At 30.8% G+C, this 14520-nt stretch overlaps 1 protein-coding gene across 1 annotated transcript in view; it reads left to right on the top strand.

Moving 5' to 3' along the window:
• Nucleotides 1-557: 557 nt before the first annotated feature.
• The window catches only part of LOC117169454 (CCR4-NOT transcription complex subunit 9), a 61850-nt gene continuing 47887 nt past the window's right edge, over nucleotides 558-14520 (top strand). Inside the window, exon 1 of the mRNA XM_033355836.1 lies at nucleotides 558-884. Coding sequence (XP_033211727.1) covers nucleotides 558-884 — 327 coding nt within the window. The remainder of the gene's footprint in view (nucleotides 885-14520) is intronic.

The raw sequence follows: 14520 nt of genomic DNA, 5'->3' as shown, positions 1-14520 counted from the left end.
CAAAAAGCAACGTTTTTCTTCTCTCGAGTTTTTTTTTTCAAGTCTCGCGCTGGTTAGTTTACAATTTTCATTTTGGTATTTTTTTTTAATTTGTTGAAAACGCTATAATTCTGGTAATATTCTTTTTAGCAAAAGAAGTCGATGAGGTAAATTGCCGGACGCGCCGTCTATATTTATAGCGGGTAACTAAGCTCGCACCGCATCTACGTTTATAATATCTTTGAGCAAGGGGAGTGCCACCACTATGGTTTAAGCTCCCACCTAACGTCCTTTTAAAAATGGAGGTAATTTTACGAATATCTATGGGCCAGTTGATTGGTTCATTTTTTTTTAGTTGCGCGTGGCGAGACCATAGGTTCTTGGATCATGTGGTTCACAGTTGACCGAGCCTGCCGTGAACGCAGCATGTTTGTTGTCGCTCGCATGCATAGTCTCCGTAATTATTTATTTGTAATATGAAATATATTTTGAATTTGCTTTGCTTTCAACAAATATTGATGATGTGCTTGCATGTTCCTATGATTCATAAGTATATGCTGTAAGTTCATGATCAGAAAATGAGTACGCAACAAAGTCCAGCATTACTACAAGCTACGGTTGATCGTGAAAAAATTTATGGATGGATTGTCGAATTGTCGAACCCCGAAACAAGAGGAAATGCATTGGAAATGCTTAGCAAAAAAAGGGAAGTAGTTCCGGATTTGGCTCCGATGCTTTGGCACTCTTTTGGTACTGCAGCTTCATTACTACAAGAAATTATAAATATATATCCGGCTATTAACCCCGCAACTCTTACCGCACATCAGAGCAACCGTGTCTGCAATGCTTTAGCCTTACTCCAGTGTCTTGCTAGTCATCCGGAAACAAGATCTGCATTCTTACAGGTATTTTATCTTGAAACAGTGGGAACACTCAATTTTGCATGAACAAATACATACAATTGTAAGGCTTTCCTTGCATTTAAATTTAAAAGTTAAAATAAAGGACGCAATTCGGGAAAATGTTAATTCAGAGCATGAATATACACTGTAAAAAAAGATTTGTGTAAAATTACATAGTTTCGGAAAATTACGTATTGTTTCATTGTAAATATTATACACTTCACTGTGTGATTTCACAAAAGTGTGTAAAATTACATCCTCTAGCGATGTAAATAAATGGACCGTCGAACAGCATTGTAATATTACACACTTGAAAAAACGAAATTAAACAAAACCAAACAAAATTACATATTCCCTCGTACGAACTTCACATTCAGAAGTGGAAAATTCAGTCGCAGCGTGTAAAAATACTTTCCTGCGATTGAAAATGACATCGAGATTTTTAATTTTACCAAATATCTTGAATTTTACCCTGAAGGAAACTGTAAGATTTTTGATTTATAATTAATTGAAAATTTAGAATAATTAATCAAATAATATGTGAATACGAAAGCTTCTCTTATTTTCGTTGTTTATCGATGCCTTCTGTAATTTTTGAGCATTTTGATTCTTAACGCGAGGAAATTGACAGCCATGTTCAAGTTTGGGTGCAATTGCAGAATAGGGGCTTCGCCTGTTTTTTGGCTGGAAAAATTGTATTTTTCTGCAAAAAACTATTAGAATCTTTAACTGAACGGTAAATGAAGCGATTTGACCTGAAAGAAGTTTAAAATTATTGTTTCTACAATAACTTCAATATGGGTTTGTCACGATATCAGAATTACCATATTTAACTCACCGTTTAGGTGCTTTTAAACGTACAAATGGCCAGAAACAATCCTTTGACAGGTCACAAAAATAATTTTGTAAAAACCCTACCCTTTTCCAAAGTTTCGTAGGGTCGGGAAGGCACCCCTATGACTAGAAAGAAGAATAATGTTGGTCAAATCACTACCCATTTCCAACTTCTCGTTAAATATGATCATTGTGATATATTGTGACAGACCCATATTGGAGACATCATGGTAACAAAAGTAACAATTTTAAATTTTGGCCTCATAAAACCAATTCATTTATCGTTCAACTAAAGATTCTAATAGTTGGTTGCCAAAAAAATTGTTTTTCCTATTCTGTTATTGGAACGGAAAAATGCGGTTATTCAAAACGTATATTTCAAATTTTTGTTACAAAATATTTCAACTTCAAAAAAATACCCATAGTATCTTATGTATTTTAGGTAGGTGGTAACGTGTCCGGCTTGTGTTTCTTCAATCTCCATGAAATTGTACGAAGTTTGAGATTTGAGTGTTCGAAACCTGTTGCCCTAATAAATTTTATTATATTTTTTTGCATAATGAATTTTACATTTTCGTGTGTAAATTTATCGGCTGAATTGTAATATCACAATAGCTTTAATTGCAAAATACAACGCTAGGTGGATTCTTATCGGCAAAGATGTTATACACCTAGATCAGCCGTCGGCAAACTTTTTGCTCAATTTTCAGTTACGGTCAGACCCGCACCGACTTAACTTTGTCTACTAATTTTCGGTCTATTCATGGACCTCAGTGTGAGTGAGCTTACACCAGCGGGGGTCTTGTGTCTACATGCATGTTAAAGTAAGGAAGTTTAAAAACTATTACTTTTTCAGCTAGCAATTTAAAAATAGCCTAATCAGCATCTACGAATTTTTTCGATTCCAATGATATATTACTTGTCTAAAAAAGCTAAATATTTGACGGAGTTTAATATCAAGAAACGTCAGCCTAATATTCCATTTAATACTAAATACCTTTCAAATTTTCAACCTTTATAGACAAATTACATGTCTTTGGAATCGGAAAAATACGTAGATTCCAAATATATTACTTTCAAAAAACCGATTGCAAAATTTTTTAATCTCAAATTTTTTGCCATTTTTTAACAAAAAACCCCTGAAAACAGGGATGGTTTGCCCAAGCTCACAGGTACCTGACCAGAAAGTAGGTCGTTGGTCAGCCCGGTCAGGGTAGCCTCACTTGGTCAGGAGCATCCCGTTCACTGGCCAGATCGAGCCACAAATTTACCCCCACCACACCTACCGTTTGGGAAACGCAAAACAGAAGGTGCATGATTACCACTGTAAGTTTATGTGTAAGCCGAAAATTCACGACTCTAATTTTGGTTTCCTCAGGTTTCCTACTAAATGATGATTGCCGATCTGAAAGCTTGGGCGGTGTTCGATTTATATCTCGATTCCGATTTGAAAGTAATGGAAGAAATTGGCGATTTTAATGTTTTGCAGGATTCTTAATTTCATGCTTGCGTCCATTTTGAGGTTATATTTTTGTAGGTATATATAGTATGAATATCCATAGAAATGGTTAAACCATCAATTGTTTTCTGCAAAAATATGAATTTTTTATAAATAAAAAATATAAATTTTAATTGTTTCCAACAAAATAGTTTATTTTTTAAACAAAAAGTTAAATTTTCATCCAAAAAGCTGAATTGTATATTTAAAAAAATCGCTGCGCTCATAAGTTTGAGCGCGCCTAGGGCGCGCGACTGTTGGTTCTCGCGCTAAGCGTTGGATCTTTCTGCATAGACTTTTTAAAACTAAAGGTGAAAGTATCGGCCATAGTAATTTGGTGATTGTGAATTCTCTTTTGTTAAAGCTCCTTCGGTTTTATCGAACATATTCTCATCACGTATCTCGTGCTTCGCACTCGGGCTTATCCCTGAAATGTTATATTATTCCCATAAATGTATTCATCTTTTTGTATACTATGAATAACCGTACAGAGAATTTTTGAATTTTGAAAAAAGGGTCTCAAAAATATTCAAAATTTGCCCATTTTTTGAATTTTTACCACAAATGGACACCGACAGGCAGACACATTCGTAAAAACCTGTTCTTCGGATTCAGGGGGTCTTAAAACGTGGACATTTGACAAAAACTGGAGGGGGGGGGGCAAACTTTACACAAATCTATTACCTTCTCTGATGAGAATGTAAAAAAGACATTTTTAATAAAATACATGATTTTTGCACAAAAGAAATTTATTTTCCACAAAGATTAATTTTCTACCAAGAAAGACGAGTATTCAATAAAATACAAAATTTTTTAACTAAAAAAGATCATTTTTCAACGAAACATAGAATAGTTAAATTTGTAGTTACAAAAAATTAATTTTTAATCAAAAACAAAAAGAAAATTTCTACAAAATAGTTAATTTTCAGAAAATAAAATTTTCAAACTAAATTGATGAGTCATCAACAAAAAAAAACTAAATTTTTAACAAAGTAGTTCCGCTTTCAATCAGAAAAGATGAAAAAAATCATTATAATTCTTTGAAATCGCTTTAAATTATTGAAATGTATTGAAAATTCCTTAGAATGTTTTAAAATATCCTTAAGAAAATTAAATCCTTTAAAATCTCTTAAAATTTTTTAAAGTTCTTGAAATATCATTGAAATTTTAAAAATACCCTAAAATATTTCAAATCCTCTAAAACCTCATATTAAATTATTGAAATCAATGGAAAATGCATTGGAATCTATTAAAATATCCTAAGATATATCAAATTCTTTAAAATCTTTAAAACTCTAATAAATTGAAAATTCCTCGAAACGTTTTAAAATACTCGTGAAAATTTCGAAACCTTCAAAATCTTTCGAAACACCTTGACATCTTTTAAAAATTTCTAAAGTACTTTGGAATTTTTTAAAATAACCCTGCTAAAGTTGTTAAAATTCCTTTCAATTATAAAAATAAGTTGAAAATTACTTGATATATTTGAAAACATATTCAAATATTTAAAATCTTTTGAAATCTCTTGAAATTTTTTAAAGCTCTTGAAAATTCCTTGAAATTTTAAAAATACACTGAAATATTTCAAAGCCTTTAAAATCTCTTAACAAATTAATAAAATCATTTGAAAATTCCTTGAAATCTATTAAAATGTCCTAAAATAAATCAAATCCTTTAGAACATTATATTAAATTACTGTAATGAATTGAAAATTCCTTAGAATCTTTTTAAATTCTTTCAAGTTTTTCAAATCCTTCAAAATCTTTTGAAATACCTAGAACTTTTTTTCAAAGATTTCTGAACTACTTTCGAATGTTTAAAAATAACCCTGCTCAAATTTATTTAATTCTTTGAGATTCCTTTACATTATAAAAATAAATTTAAAAATTCTTGACATCTTTTAAAACTATTTAAAATACTTACAATTTTTTTTAAAGTTTCTGATTGAAATTTAGAAAACTTTGCGTTTTACAAAATTCTGATTATAAAATGTCAGCAATTGAAAATTTCTGAATTTTCATACTTAGTTCAGTGAGAATGAAATTCACAGGGTCTCGCTCATATTACTATTAATATAAAAAATCTCCAGTAAAGTTGGCCTTTTTCGTAAAATACTTTTTTCAGTTTTCCTAAAAATTAACGTTGTTTTGGCAGTTTAAAGAATTTTTTTAACTTATTCTAAAGAATTGGAGAGATACAACTTTTTGAAACAAATTAAAAATTTTTTTTTTCATAGCTCGCTTGAGCTCATAAAAAAAGTAATTGATGAAAAATAAAAAAATAGTTGTCTCATATTTTAAATTGGAAAATAATATGGAAGCTTCTAATGTGTCCCCTAAGGGTTTACATTTTCCTTGCACCTTCTTCTTTATTCCTTTAAACCCCCCCCCCTCACACACACTTACTAGGTGTTGGAAGGGGGACCTACAGTTTAAGGTGGGTTCCGAACCACCTAGAGCAACAGCTTTAAGTACTTAGAGAAAACCTTTTTCTCTAGGGGTACCGGTCCCACGACTCTCCCTTACTAGGCTAGTGTTCACCGCATAGGCCGCCGAGGCTCTTCCAGAGTGCGAGGCGGGAATCGAACCCGCAAGCCGATTATATTGTCCACGATCAGAACTAAATATTTACAAATGATGAGCTTACAAACATGGAAAAATGCAACAACAAAGCAATGAACCAATTAAAAGCTAAGTGTTAAAATGACCTTCAAGACTAAAATGCTAATGAAAACATAGTAAATAAACAGAATGTTTCTTAAGATTTACTCACAAAAAAATATAGTTTTACGTTTTATAATGAAATGTTTGTAATATTTTCGCAATTGTATAGAAACCACATAAAAAATTATTGAAATTGGGACCGGAATAAATAATAATAAAATATTTTAAAGATTGATGGAAATAGCGGAGAAACAGTTTCTCTCTGCTAAACATATTAATTTAAAAGCAAATACTAGTTACATTAAAATTACTCGATAGATCGATTATTTATCAGTTATTATGAGGGTTTTAGAATGTAGACTGTCTTTTGTCTGTCAGAAGCATTTTTTTATATAATTATAAAATTATATAAATTATTTCTGAAAAAAATACTTTTAAATTTTGAACGCTTTCAATTTAAGTATGATTATTAATTTTTAATAAATAAACTTCCAAGTTTAAAATTCAAAATTTGAAGGCTTGCATCCCATCGAATTGAAAACTATTCTTATTTAACAGTTGACAATTTTTGTACATTAAATTTTGAACGCTTTAATCAGCTTTGAATTTTTATTGATCCCATTTTCAAAACTCTAATCTACAAACATTTCAATATTTAACGTTTTGAAATTTTTCTGTTTTCTAAATTTCAATATGAAGTTTTAAAAAGTATGTTCAAGAGCTTTAAAAAAATTTAAGGGATTTTAAAAGATTTTCAATGATTTTAAATATTTGAGGATGTTGAATTTTAAATTTATTTTTCGAATTTAAAGGAATTTTAAAGAATTAAAAAAATTTAGGAGGGTTATTTTTAAAAATTCCAAAGTACTTTAGTAATCTGAAAAAAAAGTTCTAGGTATGTCAAAATATTTTGAAGAAACTGCAATATTTGAGAGTATTTAAAAATGTTCCAAGGAATTTTCAATTGATTAGGGCAATTTAATATGAGATCTTGAAAGAATTAATATATTTTAGGATATTTTAATAGATTCCAAGCAATTTTAAATTGATTTCTATGATTGAAGCCTCGGCTGAAATAATGTTTGATAAACACATATTTTGTTTCCATGGACTTCTATGCATATGAGCTTTTCTTTTAACAGTTTCTCTATTCCGCGGAAGAGCTGCGATCGAAAATTTAAAAATTGAATGCGGAATGAAATGTCAAAATAGTCGCGGTTATTTACTTCTATTTATTTCCCATTTATTTCAATTTACCTCGTAAGTGTACATATCTAAATCTAATTTAGAGTTTTTTAAGGATAATAATAGAAAATTAAAGTCGCTTAAGAGTGTCGAAAAAAATTACAAAATTGAATTCGGCAAATTTTAATGAATAAAAATAATTAGGATAGATCGTTTAAAAATTTGGTCCTACATATATTGTAAAAAATACAAAAATAATGTCTCGTCTTTTCATTAAAAGAAAGGAAAGAAAAACACTTAATTATTCGTGTAATTTTAATTTAAAGTTTCATTTTTATTTTATTATAGAAATAATTTAAGCAGTATTTTTAAAATACAATTTCTGATAATTATTTATCAGTCATTTATTTATTTTATTATTCATTCTAGAAAATTTATTGATCTTTTTTTTACCTTTGTTCAAAACTTAAATATTTGAATTTTAGAAAGGTTTTTGGAATTTTTGGAACTAAAAAATTCGCCTTTTGCATTTATGCTCTTTTGAATTCGAAACTTTGCCTTTTTTGTTCTTTTGTAATTCTAAACTTTAGTGTTTATGTTTCATGGAATATAGAAACAGTTAAAAGAGGAACTTACATTTATAGAACCCTATGGATACAAAATATGTGTTGATACAACGTTATTGCAGCCAAGGCTCCAATTTATTACGATTTTTAAAAGATTTGAAATATTTTTGGGTATTTTTAAAATTTCAAGGAATTTTCAAGAGCTTTCAAAATTAAAAAAAAGATTTTAAAGGATTTTAAATATTTGAGATGTTTAAAAAGATGTCAAGAAATGTCCAATTCATTTTTATAATTTAAAGAAATTAAAAAAAATGTTAACAAGTTTCGAATTTTTTGAGAGTATTTCAAAAGGTTCGAAGTGATTTTCAATTGATTACAGTAATTTAATATGAGATTTTTAAGGATTTGATATATACAACTCCCTGCATCGACGTTAGGTCACTAGTACGATCAAGTGAATAGTGGAGGCCAGATGGCGCTGGGAGTCTTTCCAGCCTAAATTTATATGGCAAGCATAAGAAAGATTAGGGAAAAATTAATTTGATTAAAATTTTTCGCAATGGCATTCGGTTTTATGTATGACAAATTAAAGTGTAAACATTTTTTAAGTTTTACTACTTTAAAAGCTTGCACTAAAATAACAAAAATGGGTGGAATGCGGTGTGTTACTCCTGCATGTAAATATCAGGTTATGACGCAGATACTCAAAAAATTTAATTTCTTTTATGTGCCTGACAAAAAGCCATCTTAAGAGAATTTTTTTTTTAAAAACCCGAATGCGACATGCGCGAGACATTTTTTTCACACAAGATATTTTGTGGGAGCGAAACACGATTTCAGAGGATGGAGACTAAGGATGGAATTGTAAACATATGTACAGGGAGCGGAGGCTCTCAAACACGTAAAAGGGAGAGATTAAATACATACATGCATCTTTACATATAAATATCCTCATTTCAAAAAAAAAAAAAAAAAAAGAAGCAGAAATATAAAAATTCGAATAAGTACAGTGTGCATATTTTAATTAAAAATATGAAACATTTTATCCTTATCTAAAACGGATTTCAGTTGTTTATAACAATCACGAACGGAGAATGTAATTTTTGTTAAACAATTTATATCTCCGCTTCTAATTAACTTTAAGAGTTTAAATTTCTGGAGGTGATAAAAGTTCCTTAAGCCTTTCCACGTATGCCCGAGATATTCGATTTGAACCATTATCAGGGGGGGGGAGGCAAGTGAAAGTGACCTCTGCGCGGAGCATTAATGTCACACGTCCGAGGACGCTGGGGAGGGGATAGCGATTTCTCACGTTTCGTTGCTCACACGGAAACGCTGTAGCGACTTCAAACTCGCTCGAGTAGTTATATCTACGAAACTACTCGATGAAAATTGATCATTCTTTTCTTAATTTAATAGAGCGCATCGAGGGGAAAAATAATCTTCACTCGAATATGCGTTAATGCAATTTTTTAATCATATTGTTGCAAGTGAAAATGTCAACTACATTATTTTTTAATGAATGTTTATTAAAAATGTGGAAACAGCGTTTGCGAATCATGGCAAATGTGCGTTGCAAATTGTTTTCTCGTTTCGTCAGCTTGTAACTTTGACAATCTATGGAATGCATAAGTGCGTTAGGTAATGTCACGATGCAAAGTACGATTTTGACGAGAGTGTATATTTTCTTATTTCCCAGAAGTTGTCGAGTTACACGGATTCTGAGAATCGGGCTCTTTTTGAGTCGTTGGTTACTACCATTATCTGCTATTTACATTCCAAAAAATGTATTTCTTGCCGTTTATTAATTATTGAAGTTCTAAGAAGAATCTTACTTAATAATCAATTTGCAAGGAAAATAATGAAGTTTTTTTGTTTGAATTGCGTAATAATATCAAGAATTTCATGCTCTACAACATTTATTAACAACTTTTCTTTGTGCGATTCGTTCTTTTTGTGCAAACCATGATTGATGCAAAAAAAAAAAAAACACGAATTTCGCCATTTGTACGCCATTTTGGGAGGGGAGCACAGCTTTTCAGCTGTTACTTTTTACGTATATCTTATAAGATGGTATGAAGAACCATCTGTCAAATTTTTAAGGTGCTACTATTTTACGCAGGGAAAACATCTAAATTGACTGGACTAATATCTTAGGATATTTATATAGATTCTAAGGAATTTTCAATTTATTTCAATAATTTAGAATGAGATTTCAAAGGGTTTGAAATATTTTCGGTATATTTAAAATTGCAAGGAATTTTCAAGAGCTTTTAAAGGATTTTAAATATTTTAGGATGTTTTAAAACATTCCAAGGAATTTTTAATTAATTTCAATAATTTAAAGCGATTTGAATGAATTTTAACGATTTTTTCATCTTTTTGGTTGAAAGTGGAACTACTTTGTTAAAAATGTATTTTTTTTTGGTTGATGGTTCAATTTGTTTTTGAGTAAAAATTAATTTTTTCAACTACAAATTTAACTATCCTGTTGTCCGCTGAAAAGTTATCTTTTTTAGTTGAAATTTTTTGTATTTTATTGAATACTCGTCTTTCTTGGTAGAAAATTAATCTTTTTTGTCGAAAATTTAACTATGGTTAAGCATTAATTTTTTGTATAGAAAATTAGTCTTGGTGGAAAATAAATTTCTTTTGTGCAAAATTCATTTATTTTATTAAACATGCCTTTTTTTAAATTTATGTATTTTATTAAAAAATTCATTTTTTTTTTGCAGAAAAGTATTGATAGTTGAACTATTTCTTTTAAAAGTTAGTCAACTAGTAATTAATATAATATTTTATACTTATGATATTAACATCAACAATAGTATGCCAGGACAGGAAAGTATGGCGGCAAATAGTTAATAAAAAGAGTGTCAGTAGAGTGAATGACGTCTGAAACAAAAGACATTGGCCACTAATGGACCCAAGTGGGGAACCTTACACAACGACTTTGTGAGGATCTTCACTTGGGGTGATTGCTAGAGAGATTGATCAGCAACCTGGGTCGGAGCAGTGTTGCGGAACGAACGTGTCATTTACATAAATAACACGATAATTCTGGATCAATATGAAAATTCTCTATCCCTCCCACACACTACTCCTTTCCCCCACCGAGTGAATCACGCCTACCCCGAAAGGGGTAATGGTGTAATAATAATAATTATATATATAATATTCATACTATATGCACCTAAAAAAATATAACCTCAAAATCGACGCATGCATGAAATTAAGAATCCTGCGAAACATTAAAATCGCCAATTTCTTCCATTTCTTTCAAATCGGGATCGAGATATAAATAGAAGACCACCGAAGTTTTCCCAAGCTTTCAGATCGGCAATCACCGTGCAGCAGGAAACCTGAGAAAACCAAAGTTCGAGTTATGCATTTTCGGCTTAGACACGAACTTACAGTGGTAATCATGCACCTTCTCTTTTGCGGCTCCCAAACGGTAGGTATGGTGGGGGTCAATTTGTGGTTCGATCTGGCAGCTTTGCCACTGACCTAGATGAGGCGGAGTGGATGTACAATATATATAGTTACTACTTTCGTCGGGTGCTTAAATACTGCCCTCTTTGTACTATTTTCCTCCACTCATTCTCTACAGGTAAAATCGCGGCTCTGAGAAAAATGAATTTAAATCTATTATCCGCTGCTCCTCACAGCATATCCCTGTTTTAGCAAAGACTTCTCATAACACCGATGAAGTAGAAGCAGGGATTCTTAAATTTTTTACAAAATAACAAATTACTATAAAATGATAATACTTTTGCAATGCCAATCCTTATTTCATTTGTGAAATTAGTGACAATATTAAAGGTTTGTCACATAAATTAATTTTAATCCTAATTTTGCAATGAAGTAAATATTTATTTTTTGAATTGATATATCACAATTCAGGTCTATCAATTGTAAATAATATAAATGTTTATTTGAAATGGATAAAGAAACATGTATTGCAGTTTCATTTTCTTTCAGAAATTTGTTATTATATAATTTGATACAATTTAATCAATTTTGATCCTTAAATACTTATCACATGCCGTCCAGCAGACGTAATGATTACGGCAAGGAATTTAAGCGCGTATAGACTGTAGGTTGATTCACATTGACTTGGTGGTACATTATTATCTACTGCGCATGACATACCATTAAGTCAATGTGAATCAACCTACAGTCTATACGCCGCTTGAATTCCTTGCCGTAATCATTCCGTCTGCTAGACGGCATGTGATAAGTGTGGGTTTGTGTCACTGTTAACAACAATCTCAATATTTATTTAGTTTCGTCCAACAGGCGGAGTCATTTCAGTAACCAACAAATTAAATTTAACAAACAGGTAATAACTCCGAATAAAAGAACTTACATAATTTTTATTTCTATCTTAATTATCACGACACTCATTTACTTGTACTACTACTCCAATTGGTCAAATTCTTTTTTGAATATTTTATACATAATTTCATAAGAATTGTCGCCATGTATGTCTTTTTTAAGTCTTTACGTCTACAAGTTACGTATTTTGATCACACAGGTGCGAAATTGCGTAGAAAGAAATATTTTATACTGACGAGGAATGTCGATATTACACCCTGGTCAACAACTTTACATCTTATATATCTTGAAATTTGTCGACCAAAGAAGAGCATTCTTCGAATTCGAATAAGTCAAATGCATATTGTAATTTGACACCAAGTACATCTGCTGTTAATTCTAATACTAAAACACATCATACTGCTAGTCAAAACGCCATGTTACCGACATCTAGAATTAAAATACGTTTTAGTAATGGCAGAGAATTTCTTGTTCGCGTTTTATTAGATCAAGGCTCTCAATCAAGTTTTCTCACTGAATCTATAGCTCAAACTTTAATGTGCAGCGCTGTCCCATAGAGACAATAGTAACAGGAATGCATGATGTCTATATCGGGACAGAAAAATCGCAAATAAATTTAACTGCCTTTCCTATTCCTGAATCTTCTGTTCTAAAACTTAAGGATAATCTTGTTCTCCGATGGTAAACAAATCAACGTGTATCTGAACACTTTTAAAAACGTTGGTATGTTAAGTATTATCAAAAATTACAACAAAGATATAAATTGCAAAAGGTGAAGTTTAATATTCAATATTGGAGACATGGTGCATATGAAGCTCCCGAACATTCCACCTTCTAAATGGTCCTTAGGGAGAATAACTGAATGCTTTCCCTGTAAAGACAATCGAGTAACAATAGTCACTGTAAAAACGGATGAAGATAGTTACTGATTTTCGATTCATGAAGTATGCTTACTTCCTGTACGTGTAAATAATCCTTAGTTTACTAGACTTTGAGAAAGATTTTCTAAAAATTTGAAGAAAATCTTTCGAAAATTGTAGAAATGGCAGTGAGTTGAAGTAAAAACACTTTGCTGCTTGAGCGTTTTGTTGTTCTTTGCCGTTGCTGCTTTGTGGCTTCGGAACAGAGGCCGATAAGCGAAGCACTGCAGCGGCAGCGTGTTTTGACTTGAACTCGCTGCAATTTCCACAATTTTCGTCCGATTTTCTTCAAATTTTCATTACTCATACAAATTTCAAGCATTTTTATCAACAAACGGCCGAATAATCGCGAGTTGTATTTTACAAAACATTAATATTTGATCGGAAATTTTTAAAAGTTTTATTGTTTATCTTGAGTAATAATTATCGAATAAAAATGTTCCATAAGAAATTTGGTCAGCCGCGCCAAGCTGAATACGAAGGTATATTTTGTTTTACGTTTCGGTCACTTTTTTTATCGATATATTTTCCCCGGTTGACAATACTTCTACGCGGTTTCGAGCGCTTGTCGAGTTGTTACACCCGTCACCTCAATTGTATGTGTACCGAAAAAACCCAGCTAATCGCACCAAAATGTCGGTATATAGAGCCCCTTCGTCCTGAAAATCGTGCCGAAATTTCTGTACACGTAGCTATGTCATTAAAAATGGACACTTTAAAAACTGAAACGTTTAAAGTTGAAATTAACATAAATGAAACTGAGTTCGACTGAGCAGTGTGGTATTTTAGATAAAAAAATAACATATAAAATATTAAGAACTATCCATTTTCAAATTTAATGATTGTATAATTTCTGAATAAAATGTTGTAAACAAAAAAGTACCAGAGAGATTCGTAGAGAATCCTTCAAAGAATAAAATTAAGTGAGAAAAAAATAATTTGAGATACTTTTGATAAAAGTTTGCCTAGTAATAGGAGCATTTTCCTTTAATTTAAAAATCATTTTTAACAACTTTTATATTTACTTTGAAATAAGTTTTTCATACTTATTTATTGCATTAAATTGGAAGTCTGAAAAATTGAACAATTCTGGCCCTACTAGCGTTTGGCACTAAACAATAAACTATGCTAGAACTATGCCTTCAAAATTAAATTATTTTCAACCAAATGATAAAGCTATTTTGTATTTGCATTGTAATATTTTAATTTTCAATCATAAATAAAGGACTACAGTACAGAAAAAGATAAGCAACAAAACCGGAATTTTTCAAGAGAATGAAATAACATTCTGTAAAATTGAAATCACCATTTAAAGGTAAAACGCAACTTCCCCACTGAGCTGAAGCATTTCAAGCAAATTTATGATTAAAAACAATCCAATTTCGAGAAAAAGAATGTAGAAATTTACAATCTCAAAGTGACAGGAGCCTAAGTAAGTTTTTCAAGAATTTGAGGTTCAGATTCCATTATTTTGAATATCATCTTCAGATAACGACTAGAATTCAACTTTGCAATAAAAAAAAAAAAAAATGCTACGAGGGTAGTTCAATAAGTCCTTAGAATGAAGTATAAAAACAATTTTTTTTGGGTAAATTTTTTTTATTTTTTAACATAATCTCCTTGGAGCTCTATACA

This window comes from Belonocnema kinseyi, chromosome 3, assembly GCF_010883055.1.
Source record: "Belonocnema kinseyi isolate 2016_QV_RU_SX_M_011 chromosome 3, B_treatae_v1, whole genome shotgun sequence".
In the NCBI taxonomy this organism is placed as follows: Eukaryota; Metazoa; Arthropoda; class Insecta; order Hymenoptera; family Cynipidae; genus Belonocnema; species Belonocnema kinseyi.
The sequence above is the reverse complement of the archived record's forward strand: the minus strand, read 5'-3'. Positions and strand labels throughout refer to the sequence as shown.